Source organism: Carassius carassius, chromosome 1, assembly GCF_963082965.1.
Source record: "Carassius carassius chromosome 1, fCarCar2.1, whole genome shotgun sequence".
In the NCBI taxonomy this organism is placed as follows: domain Eukaryota; kingdom Metazoa; phylum Chordata; class Actinopteri; order Cypriniformes; family Cyprinidae; genus Carassius; species Carassius carassius.
The window spans coordinates 47736048-47754129 of record NC_081755.1 but is presented as its reverse complement, the minus strand read 5'-3'; the positions used below and the strand labels follow the sequence as shown (position 1 = coordinate 47754129).

Sequence of the window (18082 nt, the reverse complement as noted above, 5' to 3'; positions counted from 1 at the left end):
GCCTGTTTACACCACCAGCGACACAGCATTCTTTAGACAATTCAGTCACAAATTATATATATAGTCTTGTTGTTAGCAATAAGATTAAGATACAAACCCGATTCCAAAGAAGTTGGGACACTGTACAAATTGTGAGTAAAAAGGAATGGACTAATTTACAAATCTCATAAACTTATATTTTATTCACAATAGAATATAGATAACATATCAAATGTTGAAAGTGAGACATTTTGAAATGTCATGCCAAATATTGACTCATTTGGATTTCATGAGAGCTACATATTCCAAAAAAGTTTGGACAGGTAGCAATAAAAGGCCGAAAAAGTTAAATGTACATATAAGGAACAGCTGGAGGACTAATTTGCAACTTATAAGGTCAATTGGGAACATGATTGGGTATAAAAAGAGCCTCTCAGAGTGGCAGTGTCTCAGAAGTCAAGATGGGCAGAGGATCACCGGCGGAAAATAGTGGAGCAATATCAGAAAGGAGTTTCTCAGAGAAAAAATGCAAAGAGTTTGAAGTTATCATCTACAGTGCATAATATCATCCAAAGATTCAGAGAATCTTAAACAATCTCTGTGCGTAAAGGTCAAGGCCAGAAAACCATACTAGATGCCCGTGATCTTCGGGCCCTTAGACGGCTCTGCATCACATACAGGAATGATACTGTAATGGGAATCACAACATGGGCTCAGGAATACTTCCAGAAAACATTGTCAGTGAACACAATCCCCCGTGCTATTCGCCGTGGATGGCTAAAACTCTATAGGTCAAAAAGAAGCCATATCTAAACATGATCCAGAAGAGCAGGCGTTTTCTCTGGGCCAAGGCACATTTAAAATGGACTGTGGCAAAGTGGAAAACTGTTCTGTAGTCAGAGGAATCAAAATTTGAAGGTTTTTTTGGAAAATTGGGATGCCATGTCATCCGGACTAAAGAGGACAAGGACAACCCAAGTTGTTATCATCGCTCAGTTCAGAAGCCTGCATCTCTGATGGTATGGTGTTGCATGAGTGTGTGTGGCATGGGCAGCTTACACATCTGGAAAGGCACCATCTCTGCTGAAAGGTGTCAGACCACATACTGCATCAATTACAACATCATGGCTGCGTAGAAGAAGGATCCAGGAACTGAAAAGACCAGCCTGCAGTCCAGATCTTTCTCCCATAGAAAACATTGGGTGCATCATAAAGAGGAAGATGTGACAAAGAAGACCTAAGTTGAGCAACTAGAAGCCTGTATTGGACAACAATGGGACAACATTCCTATTCCTAAACTTGAGCAACTTGTCTCCTCAGTCCCCAGACGTTTGCAGACTGTTATAAAAAGAAAAGGGGATGCCTCTTTGAAACTTCCACATCATTGCATTCTGTTTTTATTCACAATTTGTACAGTGCCCAACCTTCTGGAATCAGTTTCGTATAAGACATTATGATTTGACTAGTTTTCTCATTGTAAGAAGTAACATTCTGAGGTTGGAGAGCTTTTTATCTTAACTACAGCAACATTTTAAGTGCATTAAATCATTAACCAGATGAACAACACCTACATCCTGTTGCCAACAGTCACTGTAACAGAACAGTTCTCCACCGAAATGAACAGGATCGTGTCACTTTGTCACCACATGTTACTGATGGTGTGAAGAGGACAACTCTACAGTTCTGTCATTGACTTTACATAGGGACAATTCACACAGAACTGACTCTGTCCATCCATTCATATTCTAAATCACAATCCAGAGATCAGAGTCAAATCATGCAGCAGAGGGTCAAAGAGCATAAGATACAAACAGGCAAGATAATAAAAGTGCATAAACTCCCCCCTTTACAACACTTACCAGGAAGAGACTGTTTCATTATTTCTCCATCTGTTCTGCTGCCTCCTTTCTGTATCTCTGGGAGAAAAAAAAGGAATCAGTGATTAGTGGAGAACAGAACATTTGTTTGTTTCTACAAGTTTGTTTCTGAATAGACAGCAGATTTCAGTGATTTTTGTGGTTTTTTTTTTTTTTTTTTTTGAAAAGAGGTTTAAACAAGTGGATCTCTTGACAACAGTGAAAATGGCTTCATTAAATGTATCTGCAGAAGAACTTTCTTGTCCCGTGTGCTGTGAAGTCTTCAAGGATCCTGTTGTTTTATCATGTAGTCACAGTGTCTGTAAAGACTGTATTCTACAGTTCTGGAGGACCAAGGAAACTCAGGAGTGTCCTCTCTGCAGGAGAAGATCCTCAAGAGATGAACCTCTATGTAATCTAGTGCTAAAAAACTTGTGCGAGTCGTTCATGGAGGAGAGAAATGAGAGGCTTTCATCAGGATCTGAGGAGATCTGTAGTTTACACGGAGAGAAACTCAAACTCGTCTGTCTGGAGGACAAACAGCCGGTGTGTTTAGTGTGCAGAGATTCACAGAAATACATCAATCACACATTCAGGCCCATTAATGAAGTCGTTTCTTCTTACAAGGTAGGACAGTTAATGATTTTAATGTCTTTTGTGTTTGCACGTTTTTTTGTCTAGCGTTGTTTAAATTTGTTTGGATTTTTTTCCCCTGTTTTGTTTCCAAGTAAAACATTTGCAATGAACTTGGAAATAGCAATTATGTGAAGAAAAAAAAATGCACCACTGAATAAAAAATATGCAAATTACAAGTTCCAATAATGGCTTTCCTTATCACTATTAGGCAGGCACTGATTTTTTTATAGCTTTATAACATGACGTGTCTGGACAAAGGTTCTTTAACGAACTTCAACATTTATTTCACACATAAAAACACCAAAATATACAATAAACAATATAAAGTAAATAAATAATCAGTCTTGTGTAATGCATTACCTCTCAATTGCAATTATTCTCTTGTTTTCCTTTCCTTTATTACAAGCTCGCCCTTAATAAATGAACACAAGTAGACTAGCACTGTAAGGAAATAGTTTAATTTTCCTCTTCTGATTAAAATTCATATATCAAAATCATTAAAACCTGGTTTTTAGAAAAGCAAGGATAGAACTCTTTGTCTACATAAATATAATAATAAAGCGTTCATATAATTCAAAATACAAATCAATACTTTATAGCTTTAAAATGTACTAAATTTCAACACAATCATAGAAATTGATATGTTGAATTGCCTGAAAATCACTTTCACATTTCCCAGTAACCGATTTTTTTTTAGAGATTTTCACTTTGTCAAATTGTAGGAGGAGCTCAATACAGCACTGAAGACTTTACAAGAGAAACTGACACACGGAGAGAAGATGAAAAAAGAGTGTGTGAAAACAGTTCAACACATCAAGGTGAGGGAACAGAATCAAGACTCAAATATACCCAGCAAGATTATAATCATAGATGTGGGACACACTTAGGCTTATGACTATAATGACAGGATGGGAATCAAGAACCAAGAAAATCTAAATCATAAATGACTTCATAATTTGTAAAGACATTTGTAGTGTGTTAACTGAGATGATTGAAGTGAATATGATTGATTTCAGTCTCAAGCTGAGCACACAGAGCGTCAGATTAAACAGCAGTTTGAGAAGCTTCATCAGTTTCTCAGACATGAAGAATCAGCTACAATCATTGCACTGAAGAAGGAAGAGGAGCAGAAGAAGCAGATGATGAAGGAGAAGCTGGAGGAGATCAACAGACACATCTCAGCTCTTTCACAGACAATCAAAGACACGGAGGAGAGGATGAGAGCCAGTGATGTCTGTTTTCTAAAGGTTTGACTTCAGATCATTGATTGATTGATTGATTGATTGATTGATTGATTGATTGATTGATTGAGTTGTTGATGATCAATGGTGTGTTTGTTCGGCAGGAGTTTCCAATCTCAATGGAAAGGTGAGTGATCTGCTGGTGTCTCTGGTCTCTCTGCTTCTGAAGTCAAAGGTCAGTTCTGATCCTGAATGTTCTTCCAGAGTCCAGATCCAATCACAGCCGGATCCACAGACACCTTCTGTTTTTTTTAGCATTGATTCATGTGCCACGACACTTGGGAAACCTGTCCTTCAGAGTCTGGAAGAAGATGCAGGACATCGTCCAATACAGTGAGTCTCTAGAAGATCTGTGCTCTTACACATACACTGAAAATGTGTGAAGATTTACAGATTTCTGATGTGTTTGACCAGTTGGACAAGTCTCATAAAAGCATCTGTTGATTGTGTCTCATCAGCTCCTGTGATTCTGGATCCTAACACTGCAAATCCAGATCTTATCGTGTCTGATGATCTGACCTGTGCAAGACACAGCTGGAAGAAACAACCTCTTCCTGATAATCCAGAGAGATTTGACCATTATTCTTGTGTTCTGGGTTCAGAGGGATTTAACTCAGGAACACACTGCTGGGACGTGGAGATTAAAAAAAGCAAATGCTGGAATCTTGGAGTAACTACAGCATCAAACCAGAGGAAGGGACGTGATTTCTTTAGTGCTGATGTCTGGTGTGTGTGGTATGGATTATTTGAACCATCAGGTTTTCCTGTTGAACAGGATCTTGAGCGTGTGAGAGTGGATCTGGACTATGAGAGAGGAACAGTGTCCTTCTCTGATCCTGTGACTAACACACATCTACACACATTCACAACCACCTTCACTGACACTGTCTTTCCATTCTTCCGTTGTTATAGGTTTTCCCCTCTGAGGATCTTACCATTATAGTCAATAGCTGAAGTTAATATAAAGTCACTTAATTTCATGCACAATATTCTCAGATATTTTCAGAGCTGCTACAATCATGGAAAACCTGGAAATATAATGTGATATCCGGGCATGAAAAACACATGAAACCCAAAAAGTGAAAAATCATGCATTTCTTTAATATTTAATATATGCATGTTGTTCCAGACATGCATGACTTGCTTTCTTTTGTGGAAAACTAGATGAAAACGGTGTGCTGTAATGCACGGAAGCAAAGACCACAGTGTTGTACTTGGAAAAGAGTGACAAAGAGCTGAAATAAAAAAAGCTTGCGGTAGCAGATCACCCAGACTCGAACCCACAACCTTAGAATTAGGAGTCAAACTATCTAACCATTAGGCCACGACTTCCCCAAGTCATGCACATTAGAACAAATGAATGAAGACATGCTGATCTCAGAGAGTGTGTCGCAAAATCACCTTCAGTGCAGGGACGGTGGGGTGCAACAATAAAGCATGGTCACAGTGTTTGCTGCTTATTTTACAATGTGAAAAAATTGTTACTGTAAATTTAATAGCATTTATATAAATCCTTAATACTTCCTTTGTTAATAGGAAGCAATGTGTCAGACTGAATGAGAACGCTTGAAAAAAGATCCTGAATCCAGGATGACTAAAAAAAGGTATTAAAGTAGCTTGTGTTAAAAAAGAGTTTAGAAGTGACCTAGTGTTACGCAGAACACACTCTCAGTTAACTCATCACTTCTGATGTCTGTGTTTGTGAGGTTTGTGCTTCACGCAGTTTAAATAAGTGCATTTCACACTTAAAATGGTTAAAGGATTAGTTCACTACCAAAATAAAAATTTCCTAATAATTTACTCACACGTATTTCAACTAAGATGTTCATGTCTTTTTTTCTTCAGAAATTAAGGTTTTTGAGGAAAATATCCCATATAATGGACTTCAATGTCCAAATTGAAGTTTCAGTGTAGCTTCAAAGGGCTGACTACTTTGAGGTTTCAGAAAATGTCACACAATCCAAACTAGTTTTTGGGGAATTACCTTTAAAATTTAAGCTTTAAGTCTGAGATTATAATTTTATAATATAATTTTATATTGTGAACTGATCTAAATTGCAAACAAGTCTTCTGTGCAATATAGACGGTATGAATTACTTTTGGAATGGATTTCTTTTTTGGATTACACCCCAATAAAGTTAATTTTTCAAGTTGCCAGACACAAATAAACATAATGCTGTCCATATAAAATGAAGAAAACTTTTGCCTTTTTTACTATAATATAAAATGTATATAAGGACATTCATTGTTGTGTTATGAATAATAAAAACACACACACTTTTGTGTTATTTATGGCCTGATCTTGTGATGCCTGCTTGCTTTACCCGGACATCTTTAGACTTAGCGCAACTGCATTTTGCCACCTTGAACTCCTCCCCAACAGATGACAGAGGGAGCTGCAGTGGTCCTGATCAAATGTCGTGGCCCACTGAAGAGAAGCTTGAGGGAATCGCCAACCACCTCCATAGGTGCTCGTTAATTTTTCTCTCATTGCCATCCACAACTGTTAGAAGGAACTCATAGACTGTTAGGGGCCAGATTAGGAGCCTAGGCAGAAGGGCATGCTGATACAGCCAGGATTAAAATTTTCCAGGGAGTCTGGACCTATTGATCTTCTTCAACCACTCTGCCATTTGCTTCACAGTGTCTGCAACATTGGCACCATCTTTCATTGATGTATTGAACCACTTCCCCAATCACTTTATAGGGCTGTCCTCAATGGTTGGAATGACCTCACCTTGAACTTGCAGGCTAAACTTACTTATGACTTTGCCCTTCCTGATGTTAAAGAGGGTAGGGGAGATGGTACATACCATTGGGATTCCCTTCTGAAGATCCTGCCAGTTGGTTGTCCACTGGGCTGATGTAAACCTCAGTGTAATCCCCCTAGATAGCTGATGATCCGTTCTTGAGTAACAGCTGGGATGTAGTAATGGCCGAGTCCAAGCTGGATGAGGTCATGTGGAATAGATCCATAAGTATTCATTAGATCCAACCAGACTACTGTTAAATTTCCTTTCTTCTGTTTGGCCTCTTAAATCAACTGGCTGATGAGACAGATTCTGTCTCCAATTTCATTTAACAGTCTCACTAGTAAGAACTTGTGTAAGCTTGTGTAAGCATTGTGAAAACACACACTTGCCAAGCAAAGATGTTTTCCTTGGTTAATAATTGTGGAGACATCCCTAACTCTAAATTGAGTGTTAAATTATGGAGTTAATTTAACTTTTTTTTTTTTTTTGCTGTGCAATGAATCTGAAGGCCATTATTAGTTCAAGTCTGTTTAATTAAGGTTAAACTGTGCAGGACAGTGGTTCTTCAGGAGCAGGTTTGGGCACCCCTGCCCTATAGGTAAAATATTTCTAGATTCGGGGGCACTGAAAAAATGATCTGGAGCTGTGTGGAGTGACTCAGGTAAGTGCAACAGGGTATTTTATTAAACAGGTTTTCAGTTGGAGTGAAGTGATGCAAGAAAGCAGGTAAGTATCTCATAATCTGAGTGGGTAACTTGGCTTGTAACAAAATTTAAATAATGTCACATTTCTTTCCTAGGAGTAGCACATGGGGAAGACAGGACGAAGGCTGGCAATGATGGCAAACTTGCAAGAAGTCCAGACAGAGACTAGCAAGCTGTCCTTGAAGTGAGATCAATGAGAATAGACAGTGCAATGAGTGGATTGAGTATAAACACATTACCATGTTTATAGAACAAACTTGTTTGAGTTTATAGTGCATACTTCTGTTTTACCGGAACATTGTGTTCATAGTTTCTCTTCCTTCATTTCAAATCTCATCCAACCACATTCCTAAACATAAACTTTCCTAAAATTTCAGTGCTTGTTCTACTTTTTATTTTTTTTAAAGAAAGATTATTTAGAATATTTTAAGATAATTTTTCCACATTGTGCTTGTTTCTCTGTACATCATGAATAAGTTTAGCTGACATGTGAGTCTCTCTCATGTCTCAATCATGATTCAGTTATGATATTGTGCCGTAACATAATTTATATTATTGTGTGGTGTAGTTTGTGATGCTAGTACTATTAGAACCAAATAAAGTAGAATGCAGAGTTAATAAACAGTTTACTGGATTTTAAACCACTTTGTCATCTAAACAGTGTAGTTATTAAACAAAAAGTTACAGTAAGTCACTCCCTGCAGAAAAACCTGTTTCTCAGGTATGTTATCAGGAAGATATGTAAACCCTTTCCCTTAAAAGAAGGATCTCAACTGTAGAGCTCCAGTGCATATCGTCTCTCTGTGTGTTCACACAGTAAAATGGCAGAAGCCAGTATCTCATGGGCTGAGGATCAGTTCTGCTGTTCAGTGTGTCTGGATCTGCTGAAGGATCCAGTGACGGTTCCCTGTGGACACAGTTACTGTATGAGATGCATCACAAGTTGCTGGGATGAGGAAGATTGGAAGGGAATCTACAGATGTCCTCAGTGCAGAAAGACCTTCACACCAAGACCTGTTTTGGGTAAAAACGTGGTGTTTGCTGAGATGGTGGAGAAGCTCAAGACAATGAGACTCCAGTCTGCTCCTGTTCCTGCTACTCCTGCAGTTCATCGCACTGGATCTGGAGATGTTCAGTGTGACTCCTGCACTGGGATTAAACAGAAAGCAGTGAAATCCTGTCTGGAGTGTCGAAGCTCTTACTGTCAGAATCATCTTGATCAGCATGAGAGTCTCTTCAGAGGTAAAGGACACAATCTGATGGACGCCACTGGACGACTGCAGGAGATGATGTGCTCTCGACATGGTAAAATACTGGAGATTTACTGCCGTACTGACCAGCGATGTATCTGTATGCTGTGTTTAGTGGACGAACACAAAAATCATGACACTGTATCAACTGGAGTGGCAAGAGCGGAAAAACAGGTACTGCTCAAAACTGTATCTCTTAAATGAATTTTAAGTGAAGTTAATGTTGTTTCTCTCTTCATTTGGTATATGATTTTTCTCTCAATCAGGGAAACTGATTGTGTTTTAGAAAGATAGACATTGTGTTTTTATAATAATAATAATAATTCATTACATTTATATAGCGCTTTTCTAGGCACTCAAAGCGCTTACATTGTCAGGGGGTATCTCCTCATCCACCACCAGTGTGCAGCATCCACCTGGATGATCAAATAATTTATTTTTGATCAAATAAAGTCAGACTTAAAGGGTTAGTTCACCCAAAAATGAAAATTATGTCATTAATAACTCACCCTCATGTTGTTTCAAACCCGTGAGACCTCAGTTTATCTTCAGAACACAGTTTAAGATATTTTAGATTTAGTCCGAGAGCTCTCAGTCCCTCCATTGAAGCTGTGTGTACTGTCTACTGTCCATGTCCAGAAAGGTAAGAAAAACATCATCAAAGTAGTCCATGTGACATCAGAGGGTCAGTTAGAATTTTTTGAAGCATCGAAAATACATTTTGGTCCAAAAATAGCAAAAACTACGACTTTATTCAGCATTGTCTTCTCTTGCGTGTCTGTTGTGAGAGAGTTCAAAACAAAGCAGTTTGTGATATCCGGTTCGCGAACGAATCATTCGATGTAACCGGATCTGTTTGAACCAGTTCACCAAATCGAACTGAATCGTTTGAAACGGTTCGCATCTCTAATACGCATTAATCCACAATGACTTAAGCTGTTAACTTTTTTAATGTGGCTGACACTCCCTCTGAGTTCAAACAAACCAATATCCCGGAGTAATTCATTTACTCAAACAGTACACTGACTGAACTGCTGTGAAGAGAGAACTGAAGATGAACACCGAGCCGAGCCAGATGACGAACAACAGACTGACTCGTTCACGAGACAAGAACCGTTTCTGTCAGACGTGTCCGATTCGAGAACCGAGGAGCTGATGATACTGCGCATGTGTGATTCAGCGTGAAGCAAACCGACACACAGAGCGTCTGAACCGAACTGATTCTTTTGGTGATTGATTCTGAACTGATTCTGTGCTAGTGTTATGAGCGTGGGTAAACCGAAGCCTTGAATCAAGGGCAATCATCGCCAATGACGCCATTACGTCGAGCGCAAAAGAACCGGTGAACCGTTTTCTTCAACCGGTTTATTGAATCGAGTGTAGTAAAGAAGTACTGGTGATACGAAAACCGATGCAACCGGTTCTTGACTCGTGAACGAGTCAGTCTTTTGTTCGTTATCTGGCTCGGCTCGGTGTTCATCTTCAGTTCTCTCTTCACAGAAGTTCAGTCAGTGTACTGTTTGAGTAAATGAATTACTCCGGGATATTGGTTTGTTTGAACTCAGAGGGAGTGTCAGCCACATTAAAAAAGTTAACAGCTTAAGTCATTTGTGGATTAATGCGTATTGGAGACTCACTCGATTCAGATCTAGCGATTTGGTGATCTGGTTCAAAAAGATCCGGGTACATCGAATGATTCGATCGCGAACCGGATAACCAAGAGACATGTTTACAAAAACTTTTAATTCAATTCAATTATATATGTATATATATAATTGAATTAAAAGTTTTTATGTACAATATCAATTATCATATTATGATATTGTAATATCAAAGTAAATTATGAAATACCATTGCTTTTAATATTGTACATATTGTACTATATATATATATATATATATATATATATAATTATAAAAATATCTGTTTTCTGCAGAGACATTTAGAGGAAACAAAGAGGAACATCCAGAAAACAATCCAGCAGAGAAAGATGGATCTAAAGCGGATGAGAGAGGCTCTGGAGTCTCATAAGGTGAGTTTGGATAAGTTTGAGAAGTCTTCTTCACACTTCTGAAAGTAAAGGAGCCAGGAAGAAACAATAGGCGCTTTCGCACCAGAGGAACCTTTTTTAGTTTCTAGAAGTATTGACGGATATTAATGTTTTTGGTATGTTCCCACCTCAGGAACTAGGAATGTATTTTTTCAATCGTGTAAATTGTTCATTTACATTCCATCTTTTTTAACACACAACAAGAACAGCTTCAAACACAGCGTCCTCCATTCACTGGTTTTTGGCATTTGTAAATACTGTTGGAGCTGGTCCTTTGTTAGTTTAAACTGGTCCTTTGCTGGTCGTTAAGTGAGTGAGTGAGTGAAGTGACATTCAGCCAAGTATGGTGACCCATACTCAGAATTTGTGCTCTGCATTTAACCCATCCGAAATGCACACACACAGAGCAGTGAACACACACACACACACACACTGTGAGCACACACCCGGAGCAGTGGGCAGCCATTTATGCTGCGGCGCCCGGGGAGCAGTTGGGGGTTCGATGCCTTGCTCAAGGGCACCTAAGTCGTGGTATTGAAGGTGGAGAGAGAACTGTACATGCACTCCCCCCACCCACAATTCCTGCCGGCCCGGGACTCGAACTCACAACCTTTCGATTGGGAGTCCGACTCTCTAACCATTAGGCCACAACTTCCCACTTAGCTGGTCATGTGCTGGTCTGAAAGCTGGTCGGACCAGTTTAGGACCAACAAATGACCAGCTAAGGACCAGCTTAAACCAGCAAAGGACCAGCATAAACCAGCTCAAATCAGCATCCCAGCTTCAAAACATACCTAACCAGGGTAGGAACGACCCTGCTGGCTTCCTAGAACTAAGTTCCTAGAACTACAGTATGTGGTGCAAAAGCAATGCTGTATAAGAACTTTCAATTCCCAGAAGAACCTTTCCGTGAAAGGCTTATTAAAAATTATTTATAGTTTTTTTTAACTGACAACTGAAATTGATAATCAGATAAATATGTTTTTATTGTGTTGTGTGTCCTGTAACAGCGCTCTGCACAGACAGCAGTGGAGGACAGTGAGAAGATCTTCACTGAGCTCGTCCGCTCCATTGAGAAACGTCGCTCTGAGGTGACGCAGCTGATCAGAGATCAGGAAAGAGCTGCAGTGAAACAAGCTGAACAAAGACTGGCTCGACTGGAGCTGGAGCTTGATGATCTGAGGTGGAAAGAGACTGAACTGAAACAGCTTTCAAACACAGATGATCATATTCATTTCCTCCAGGTAACAGAGATCTTCTTAAAGAGTAAGTTCACCCCAAAATGAAAATTAGTCTGAGTTTTTCTCACCCTCAAGCCATCCTAGGTATATATGACTTTTTTCTTCTTTCAGACAAATCCAATTGGAGTTATATAAAAATTGTACTGGCTCTTCTAAGCTCTATCATTGTAGTGGGCGGGTGTTTCTGTTCAACAGTCCAAAACACGTTACGCATCCATAATAAAATGTGCCTCATGTGGCTCCAGGGAGTGAATGAAGGCCTCCTGTAGCAAACCCATGCGTTTTTGTCAGAAAAATGTCCATATTTCAAATGTAATAAACACTTTTCTATCACTTCTGCTACAGTATCTATCATACGTGGAAGGAGTTATGGCAGATGACGTCGGTTACGAATACTGACAAATGCAAAGAAAGAACAAAACAAAATTGCTGTCCTGAATTCGAAGCACAAAAGAGTACTTGTAATTAAAAATGTTGGAGGATATCAATATAAGCCAAGACTAGCATATCTTAGAGGTGCACACCTGATACATACGTCCTACATCCGCTGGAACGCTTCTGAATACGACAGTCAGCAGAATATGGACATTTTTCTCACAAAAACACATGGATTTGCTACAGGAGGCATTTATGCATGCCCCAGAGCTGTGTGAGACACGTTTTATTATGGTTGCATGGCTTTATTTAACTTGTCTTGGACTGTTAAACAGAAACATCCACCTCCTACAATTTTTTATATAACTCTGATTGGATATGTCTGAAAGGAGAAAGTCATATACACCTAGGAAGGCTGGAGCGTGAATGAAACACAGACTAATTTTCATTTTTGAGTGAACTAACCCTTTAAACATAGGACTGAAGACTACAGGCTTCTTTAATTGCACAGAGGTAATGTTTTTGTGTTTGTGTCTATAGAGCTGCCCATCTGTCTCTCTCTCTGGATCTACAGACAGCTTCACTGTCAGTTCTCATCCCAATTTTGATGAAGTAGTGAAGTCTGTCTCTCAGCTCAGAGATAAACTGCAGCAGTTCTGCACAGATGAAATAGAAAGGTTATCTAAAACAGGTAATAGGCTACTGTTTTACTCACAGAAAAGAGTTGAGCACTGTTCAATAAATATAAAATGGAAGTATCTTAATTCTTGACTTGGGAATTAAAGAGTTTGCACTGATGCACACATGTTCTTTGATGTTCATAGTGAAAACCATCCAGGTTATTGTCCCGAGTCATCAATTTACGACTAGGAAGGAGTTCCTACAATGTGAGTTACAATGAAAATACACACAAACACTTGTAATCACTGGGAGACTTTCTGTGCCAAATAATGAAGATCTTGCCAGGGGTTCATTCCAGAACCATATAAGATCATTGGAGTGAGATGTAAACTGGGGTTTTTGTTTTTTGGAAACATTATAGGCATAGACTTGTGCCTTTCTACGGAGCCCCGCACATAACATGCAAGAAAAAATAGTAGGCCTTGGCTAAATCGTGTGCACGATTTACTAATTCGTTCCCTCAATGTACTAAAGCGTGCACACGATTACTATTGCGTTCCCTCGATTTACTATTTCATTCACTCGATTTATAAATTGTGCGCACAATTTCCTAATTCATTCCCTGCAATCTTGGGATTTATGGATATGGATATGGACATTTCCAGTTATACCGTGGGGGTTGAAAAGTTTGTACAATGGTGTGAGGACGAAAGAAATGATTTTTGATCCAGGGGCATCTGGGGGACCATTCTCCACTACTGGTCCATAACAGTATTATTACCCAGGTTCATTCGTACAAATTCTTGGGTGCGTATATTGACTATAAACTGTCTTGTTCTGTATGTACTAGCGACTTTATTTTCTGTGAAGACTCAGGGTGTTTGGTGTTAAACAAAGGGTATTGATGTTATTTTATCAGGCTGTGATAGAGAGTGTCTTATGGAATTGTGGCTTGGTTTGGTAACTTATCAGTTAAGCTGAAATCACAAATAGATAGATTGGTTCATACAGGAATGAAAGTGATGGAAGTAAGGAGGAACCCTCCCTTCAAACTCTTTTTGAGAAGACCATAGTTAAACAGTGTAGGAAATTTATTGCAGATACCTCTCACGTCTTGTACTCCGAACACGAACTGCTTACCTCAGGTAGACACTATAGGGTTCCAACCAAATACCGGAAAAAATACCTGAATAGGTATAGAAACTCTTTCATTCCTTTAGCGGTGAATTTTCTAAACTCAGGACAACAACTGGGGGTGAAATGAAGGTGTTGCAGGTATTGTAGGCACGTAAGGTTTGTTTTTTGTTTTTTTTTCTAGGGTGTTGCTGCTGTCATTCTGTTATTATAATCCTATGTATTCTTGTATCTGGCAGCCCTTATGTCCAAGACAAATTTCCCTGGGGACAAATAAAGTAATCCTAAAAGTAATTCAAGAGTGATTTAAGTTGCGTTCTAACCTGATCTCATGGGAAGGTGGCTAATTCATACAAATTTATACAAATTGATTTGCAAACAGTATATTGCTTGTCAAAAATGTGTAATTTAATTTTACCCCTAAACGAATGCAGAACCTGATTTTAGCATGTGAGACATGTTCCTGGGACAACATCTTTGTTGTCCCTGGAACAACATTGTGATTAACCAATCAGATTTGAAGAACCAGTTTATAGATTTTGTGAAGTTTACGCTTACAATCAGTGTTTGGTGCTTGTACATCAGTGTCATTCATCTATCATTTTAGGGATTACTCATGGTTAAGGTTAGGTTTCGGTGTAGGGATATGGTCAAGAATATATTTTTGGAGTAAAATGTTGTTCCAGGGTCAACAAAATATGTTGACTTAGGAGCACATCTAGCAAAATCAGGACGTGCTAAACGAATACCATATGCTAGCTTTTATGTGAGATGCTTTTTTTGTGCCATGAAAGAGTTTTTATCTCAGGAGCAGGATTAAAATCAGCAGACAATATTTTGATACTAATGAATAGACCCATTTATATGTTATATAATTGATGTAAAGCCATGAGCAATTATGTGTTTATCTCCATCAGATTCCCGTCTGTTGACCCTGGATCTGAACTCAGTGAATTATAATCTCCGTCTATTTGAAGAAAACACAGTGATCACTTACTCTGACACACGTCTGCCGTATCCTGATCATCCAGACAGATTTGACTGTTGGACCGAGGCACTGTGTAGAGAGAGTGTGACTGGACGCTGTTACTGGGAGGTGGAGTGGACCGGAGATGGGGGATCAGGAGTAGATATAGGAGTGACATATAAGAGCATCAGCAGGAAGGAAGAGGGTCCTGAGAGTGCTGCTGGACGTAACGATCAGTCCTGGAGTCTGTTCTGCTCTCCAGACTACTGCTCATTCTGGCACAATAACATTGAGACTGTCCTTCCTGTAGTCAATATCTCCAGTACAATAGGAGTGTATGTGGATCAAAGCGCAGGGATTTTGTCCTTCTACAGCGTCTCTGACACAATGAGTCTCATCCACAGAGTCCAGACCTCATTCACTCAGCCGCTCTGTGCTGTGTTTGGATTTGATAGACAGACAGCGGTGAAACTCTCTAGACGATTAAACAATCCAGATGTTTTACATATTCTTAATCCAGATATTCTACAGGCTTTGTTCCTTCGCAGACTGATGATGTCATGAGGTGTATTTTCCACTACTGAATGAGCTAGATATTTTCAAAGGGTTTTCAAACTTCTGTATGTCAAAGCATTGTACTTTCCTGGATGTTAATAATACACAAGTCTGTCATTTCTCTTTTGCTTACTCAGTTTGTTTAAAAGAAATTGTTTAGTTTCTGCATTAGCTTACTGGAACATTGTGTTCCTAGTTTTTTTTTTTCTGACCACAGTTAAAGACATCTCTAACATCTCGTCCAACAGGATTTGTCATTTTCTGAAAGCTCAATGCTTCTGCTACTTCTAGATCATTAGTATGAACATATATTTAACCCTTAGGGTACTAAGCCCTTTTTGGTCCGTTTTCTCTATTTTTACATTTCGGCTTATAAACCATATGTAATGATGATGGACCACCATGTATTTGGTATCGATGGATTCAGAAGACCCTAAGCTACCATAAGCATGCATGCAATATGTTTATAAAAGGAAGTATGAGTGAAAAATTGTACAATAAACTAGAGAATTTCAAAAACGAAAATTAGATTTTTTTTTGTCATTTATTACTGAAAAACACAATATAGAACAGTTTTTGAAAAAAAAATTTTTTTTCAAACTCTTTGCTTGACAGAAATGTGTTATTGTTTAATCAAATGTGTAAAGAACAATTAAATAATTAACTTTTTTTACAAACAGTCCTAGGCATGCCAGTGAGCAAAGCAAGGCCAGGAGGTCTTGTTGTACACTTTGCTTGCCTTGCAGTGCTCACAGTACTTTCTGACATCTGCAGGCTTGTGTGCAGGGTTTGCTGGGTCCAAGGGACAATGGGTAGGGGTGTGCGGCGAGTTGTCCTGTCTGCATCCTGCATCAGAGCAAATACACAATCAAACTGGAAGCTTTTTTTGTGTCAAAATTCAATGTAGAAAAAATAACTCCTATAAACTCATGTAACCCTATGAAACTCCACTGTACACTAAAAACACATTTCACCTCTCTTGACCTGAGCAGTTTACTTAGTTGAGTAAGTCAGTCTATTGAAACAAATTGCACACCACTCTTGAACTGAGTTTACAGGGAAAGAGTAGTATGGTACACTAAAACAAATATTTCATGCCTCAATCGCTATCTGACTAAAAATCCAAAACATATACATACTCAAGATGTATGATATAATAAATTATAATGATAAAGAGGTTATTTGAAGTTATATACCAGTCCTCAAATGGATCTGCCCCATCCTGGTAAAATACTTCGTCATCTGTGTAAAAGCTGTCTGCTCCAGATTTCCCCTCGTCACTTTCCAGTAATTGTTCCAGAGCTTGTTCTGCCCTAGATCTTTTACTGCTTGCAATTTTGATAAAACAATTCTGTAATAATGCTATATCTCTCTCGAATTTATCTCTTTGTGCTCGCTAATACTCCGATCGCTCTATGTAACACTCCGATCGCTTTCTGCTTTCTCCACCTCATGCTGATTCTCCGATCGGTTATTGATTACACCTGGCTGGAGGTCGTTTTACTATAGTCCAGCCCAGCTTTTACAAGGCTACAGCAGAGCTACAGAGTCCTCTGAATGGCTAGAATAAATCATGGTAACCTTCCTCTGATTGGGTTAGAAAAATATTCCTCCCAGCGGTTTTTACATTGGTTGTTGCGTGTTGAATCTGCCTAACATAATAGTTTTCATTGGCCTGTTTACGCAGTGGTATTGCGCAATAAGGGAAGCGTGTTTAATATACAAACTGGATACCGCTGTTTTCAGTGGAATCTGAGGAAGACGGCAAAAAAAACGCATCTCTCTAGCATTAATAGTTTTTGAGATAACTACACATTTGTTAAAGTATGCCATTTTGGGCGGTACCGCCCAATCCGTCCCCAGAGGGTTAAGATTTTTCAGGCTGTTTTTAGTGCCCTATTATTTCTCATATGCTGTAGAACAAATAATTTGGCATAATGGTTTCTTCTGATATGATTTATTGTAATACTGTTAAACAATTAAAGGGATAGTTCACCCCAAAATTTTGTCACTAATTACTCAACCTTGTGTTGTTCATTGGAACACAATTTAAGATATTTTTGATGAAATCTGAGGACACTCTGACCCTCCCATTGACAGTCTCTACTGAATCATCGTGAAGATGTTGCAGTGCCGGCGCTGACGTTTCCTCATTTGGGCCCAGTAGCACCATATGAATGTGTGTGTGTGTGTTCATGGTCCTCCTTAACAGGCACCTGTGGCTTACCCTAGCTGACCTGAAGAACGCTGACCACAAGACGCTTTTAAACCCTACAGTAACTACCTCCGGCCTCTTTGGTGACAACGTAGAGTTGGTGACGGAGTGTTTCTCCGCGAAGCAGAAGTGCGCCAAGGTGATGAGCCACGTGATGTCCCCGTTGCTCACTCCAGTCAACGTCTGCAAGGTCCCGCTCTTCTTCTGCACCTCGCCAGGCTCAGGGACCAGCTAGACAGCCCCCTGTGGTGCCCCGCCCCCGCCCAGACCCGGACGCTCATTTCAGCCGAAACAAGCAGTGGTCAGGGCCTGGAAGGAAACATCAGGGTAAAAAAAATAAATAAATAAAAAGACACAATAAAAACATCTACGCATTCGCAAAAAGAGCTTTTTCTTCCTCTTGCACCAAACACCGTGTCACTCGCTCTGTCTCAGAGCAGCGCAGAGCCACAACCCATGAGAATAATGGCCTATAATGACCACACAATACCCGCCGCGAGCCACC

General features: G+C 39.3%; 1 protein-coding gene and 1 pseudogene across 1 annotated transcript; both read left to right on the top strand.

The window, feature by feature from the left end:
* Positions 1 to 2017: 2017 nt before the first annotated feature.
* Positions 2018 to 4757, top strand: LOC132142473 (nuclear factor 7, brain-like; annotated as a pseudogene).
* Positions 4758 to 7803: 3046 nt separating this feature from the next.
* Positions 7804 to 15672, top strand: LOC132153159 (tripartite motif-containing protein 16-like). Its single transcript, XM_059562470.1, has 6 exons — positions 7804 to 8593; positions 10356 to 10451; positions 11480 to 11713; positions 12626 to 12776; positions 12910 to 12972; positions 14758 to 15672. Exons 1-6 carry the CDS (start codon positions 7991 to 7993, stop codon positions 15369 to 15371), a joined length of 1761 nt encoding a protein of 586 aa, XP_059418453.1. The 5' UTR covers positions 7804 to 7990; the 3' UTR covers positions 15372 to 15672.
* The last annotated feature ends 2410 nt before the right edge of the window (positions 15673 to 18082 follow it).

Coding starts and splice junctions, on each gene's coding strand:
- LOC132153159 (XM_059562470.1), top strand. CDS start 7,991: ATGGCAGAAGCCAGTATCTCATGGGCTGAGGATCAGTTCTGCTGTTCA. Junction 8,594..10,355: donor TGGCAAGAGCGGAAAAACAG/GTACTGCTCAAA, acceptor TGTTTTCTGCAG/AGACATTTAGAGGAAACAAA. Junction 10,452..11,479: donor AGGCTCTGGAGTCTCATAAG/GTGAGTTTGGAT, acceptor GTCCTGTAACAG/CGCTCTGCACAGACAGCAGT.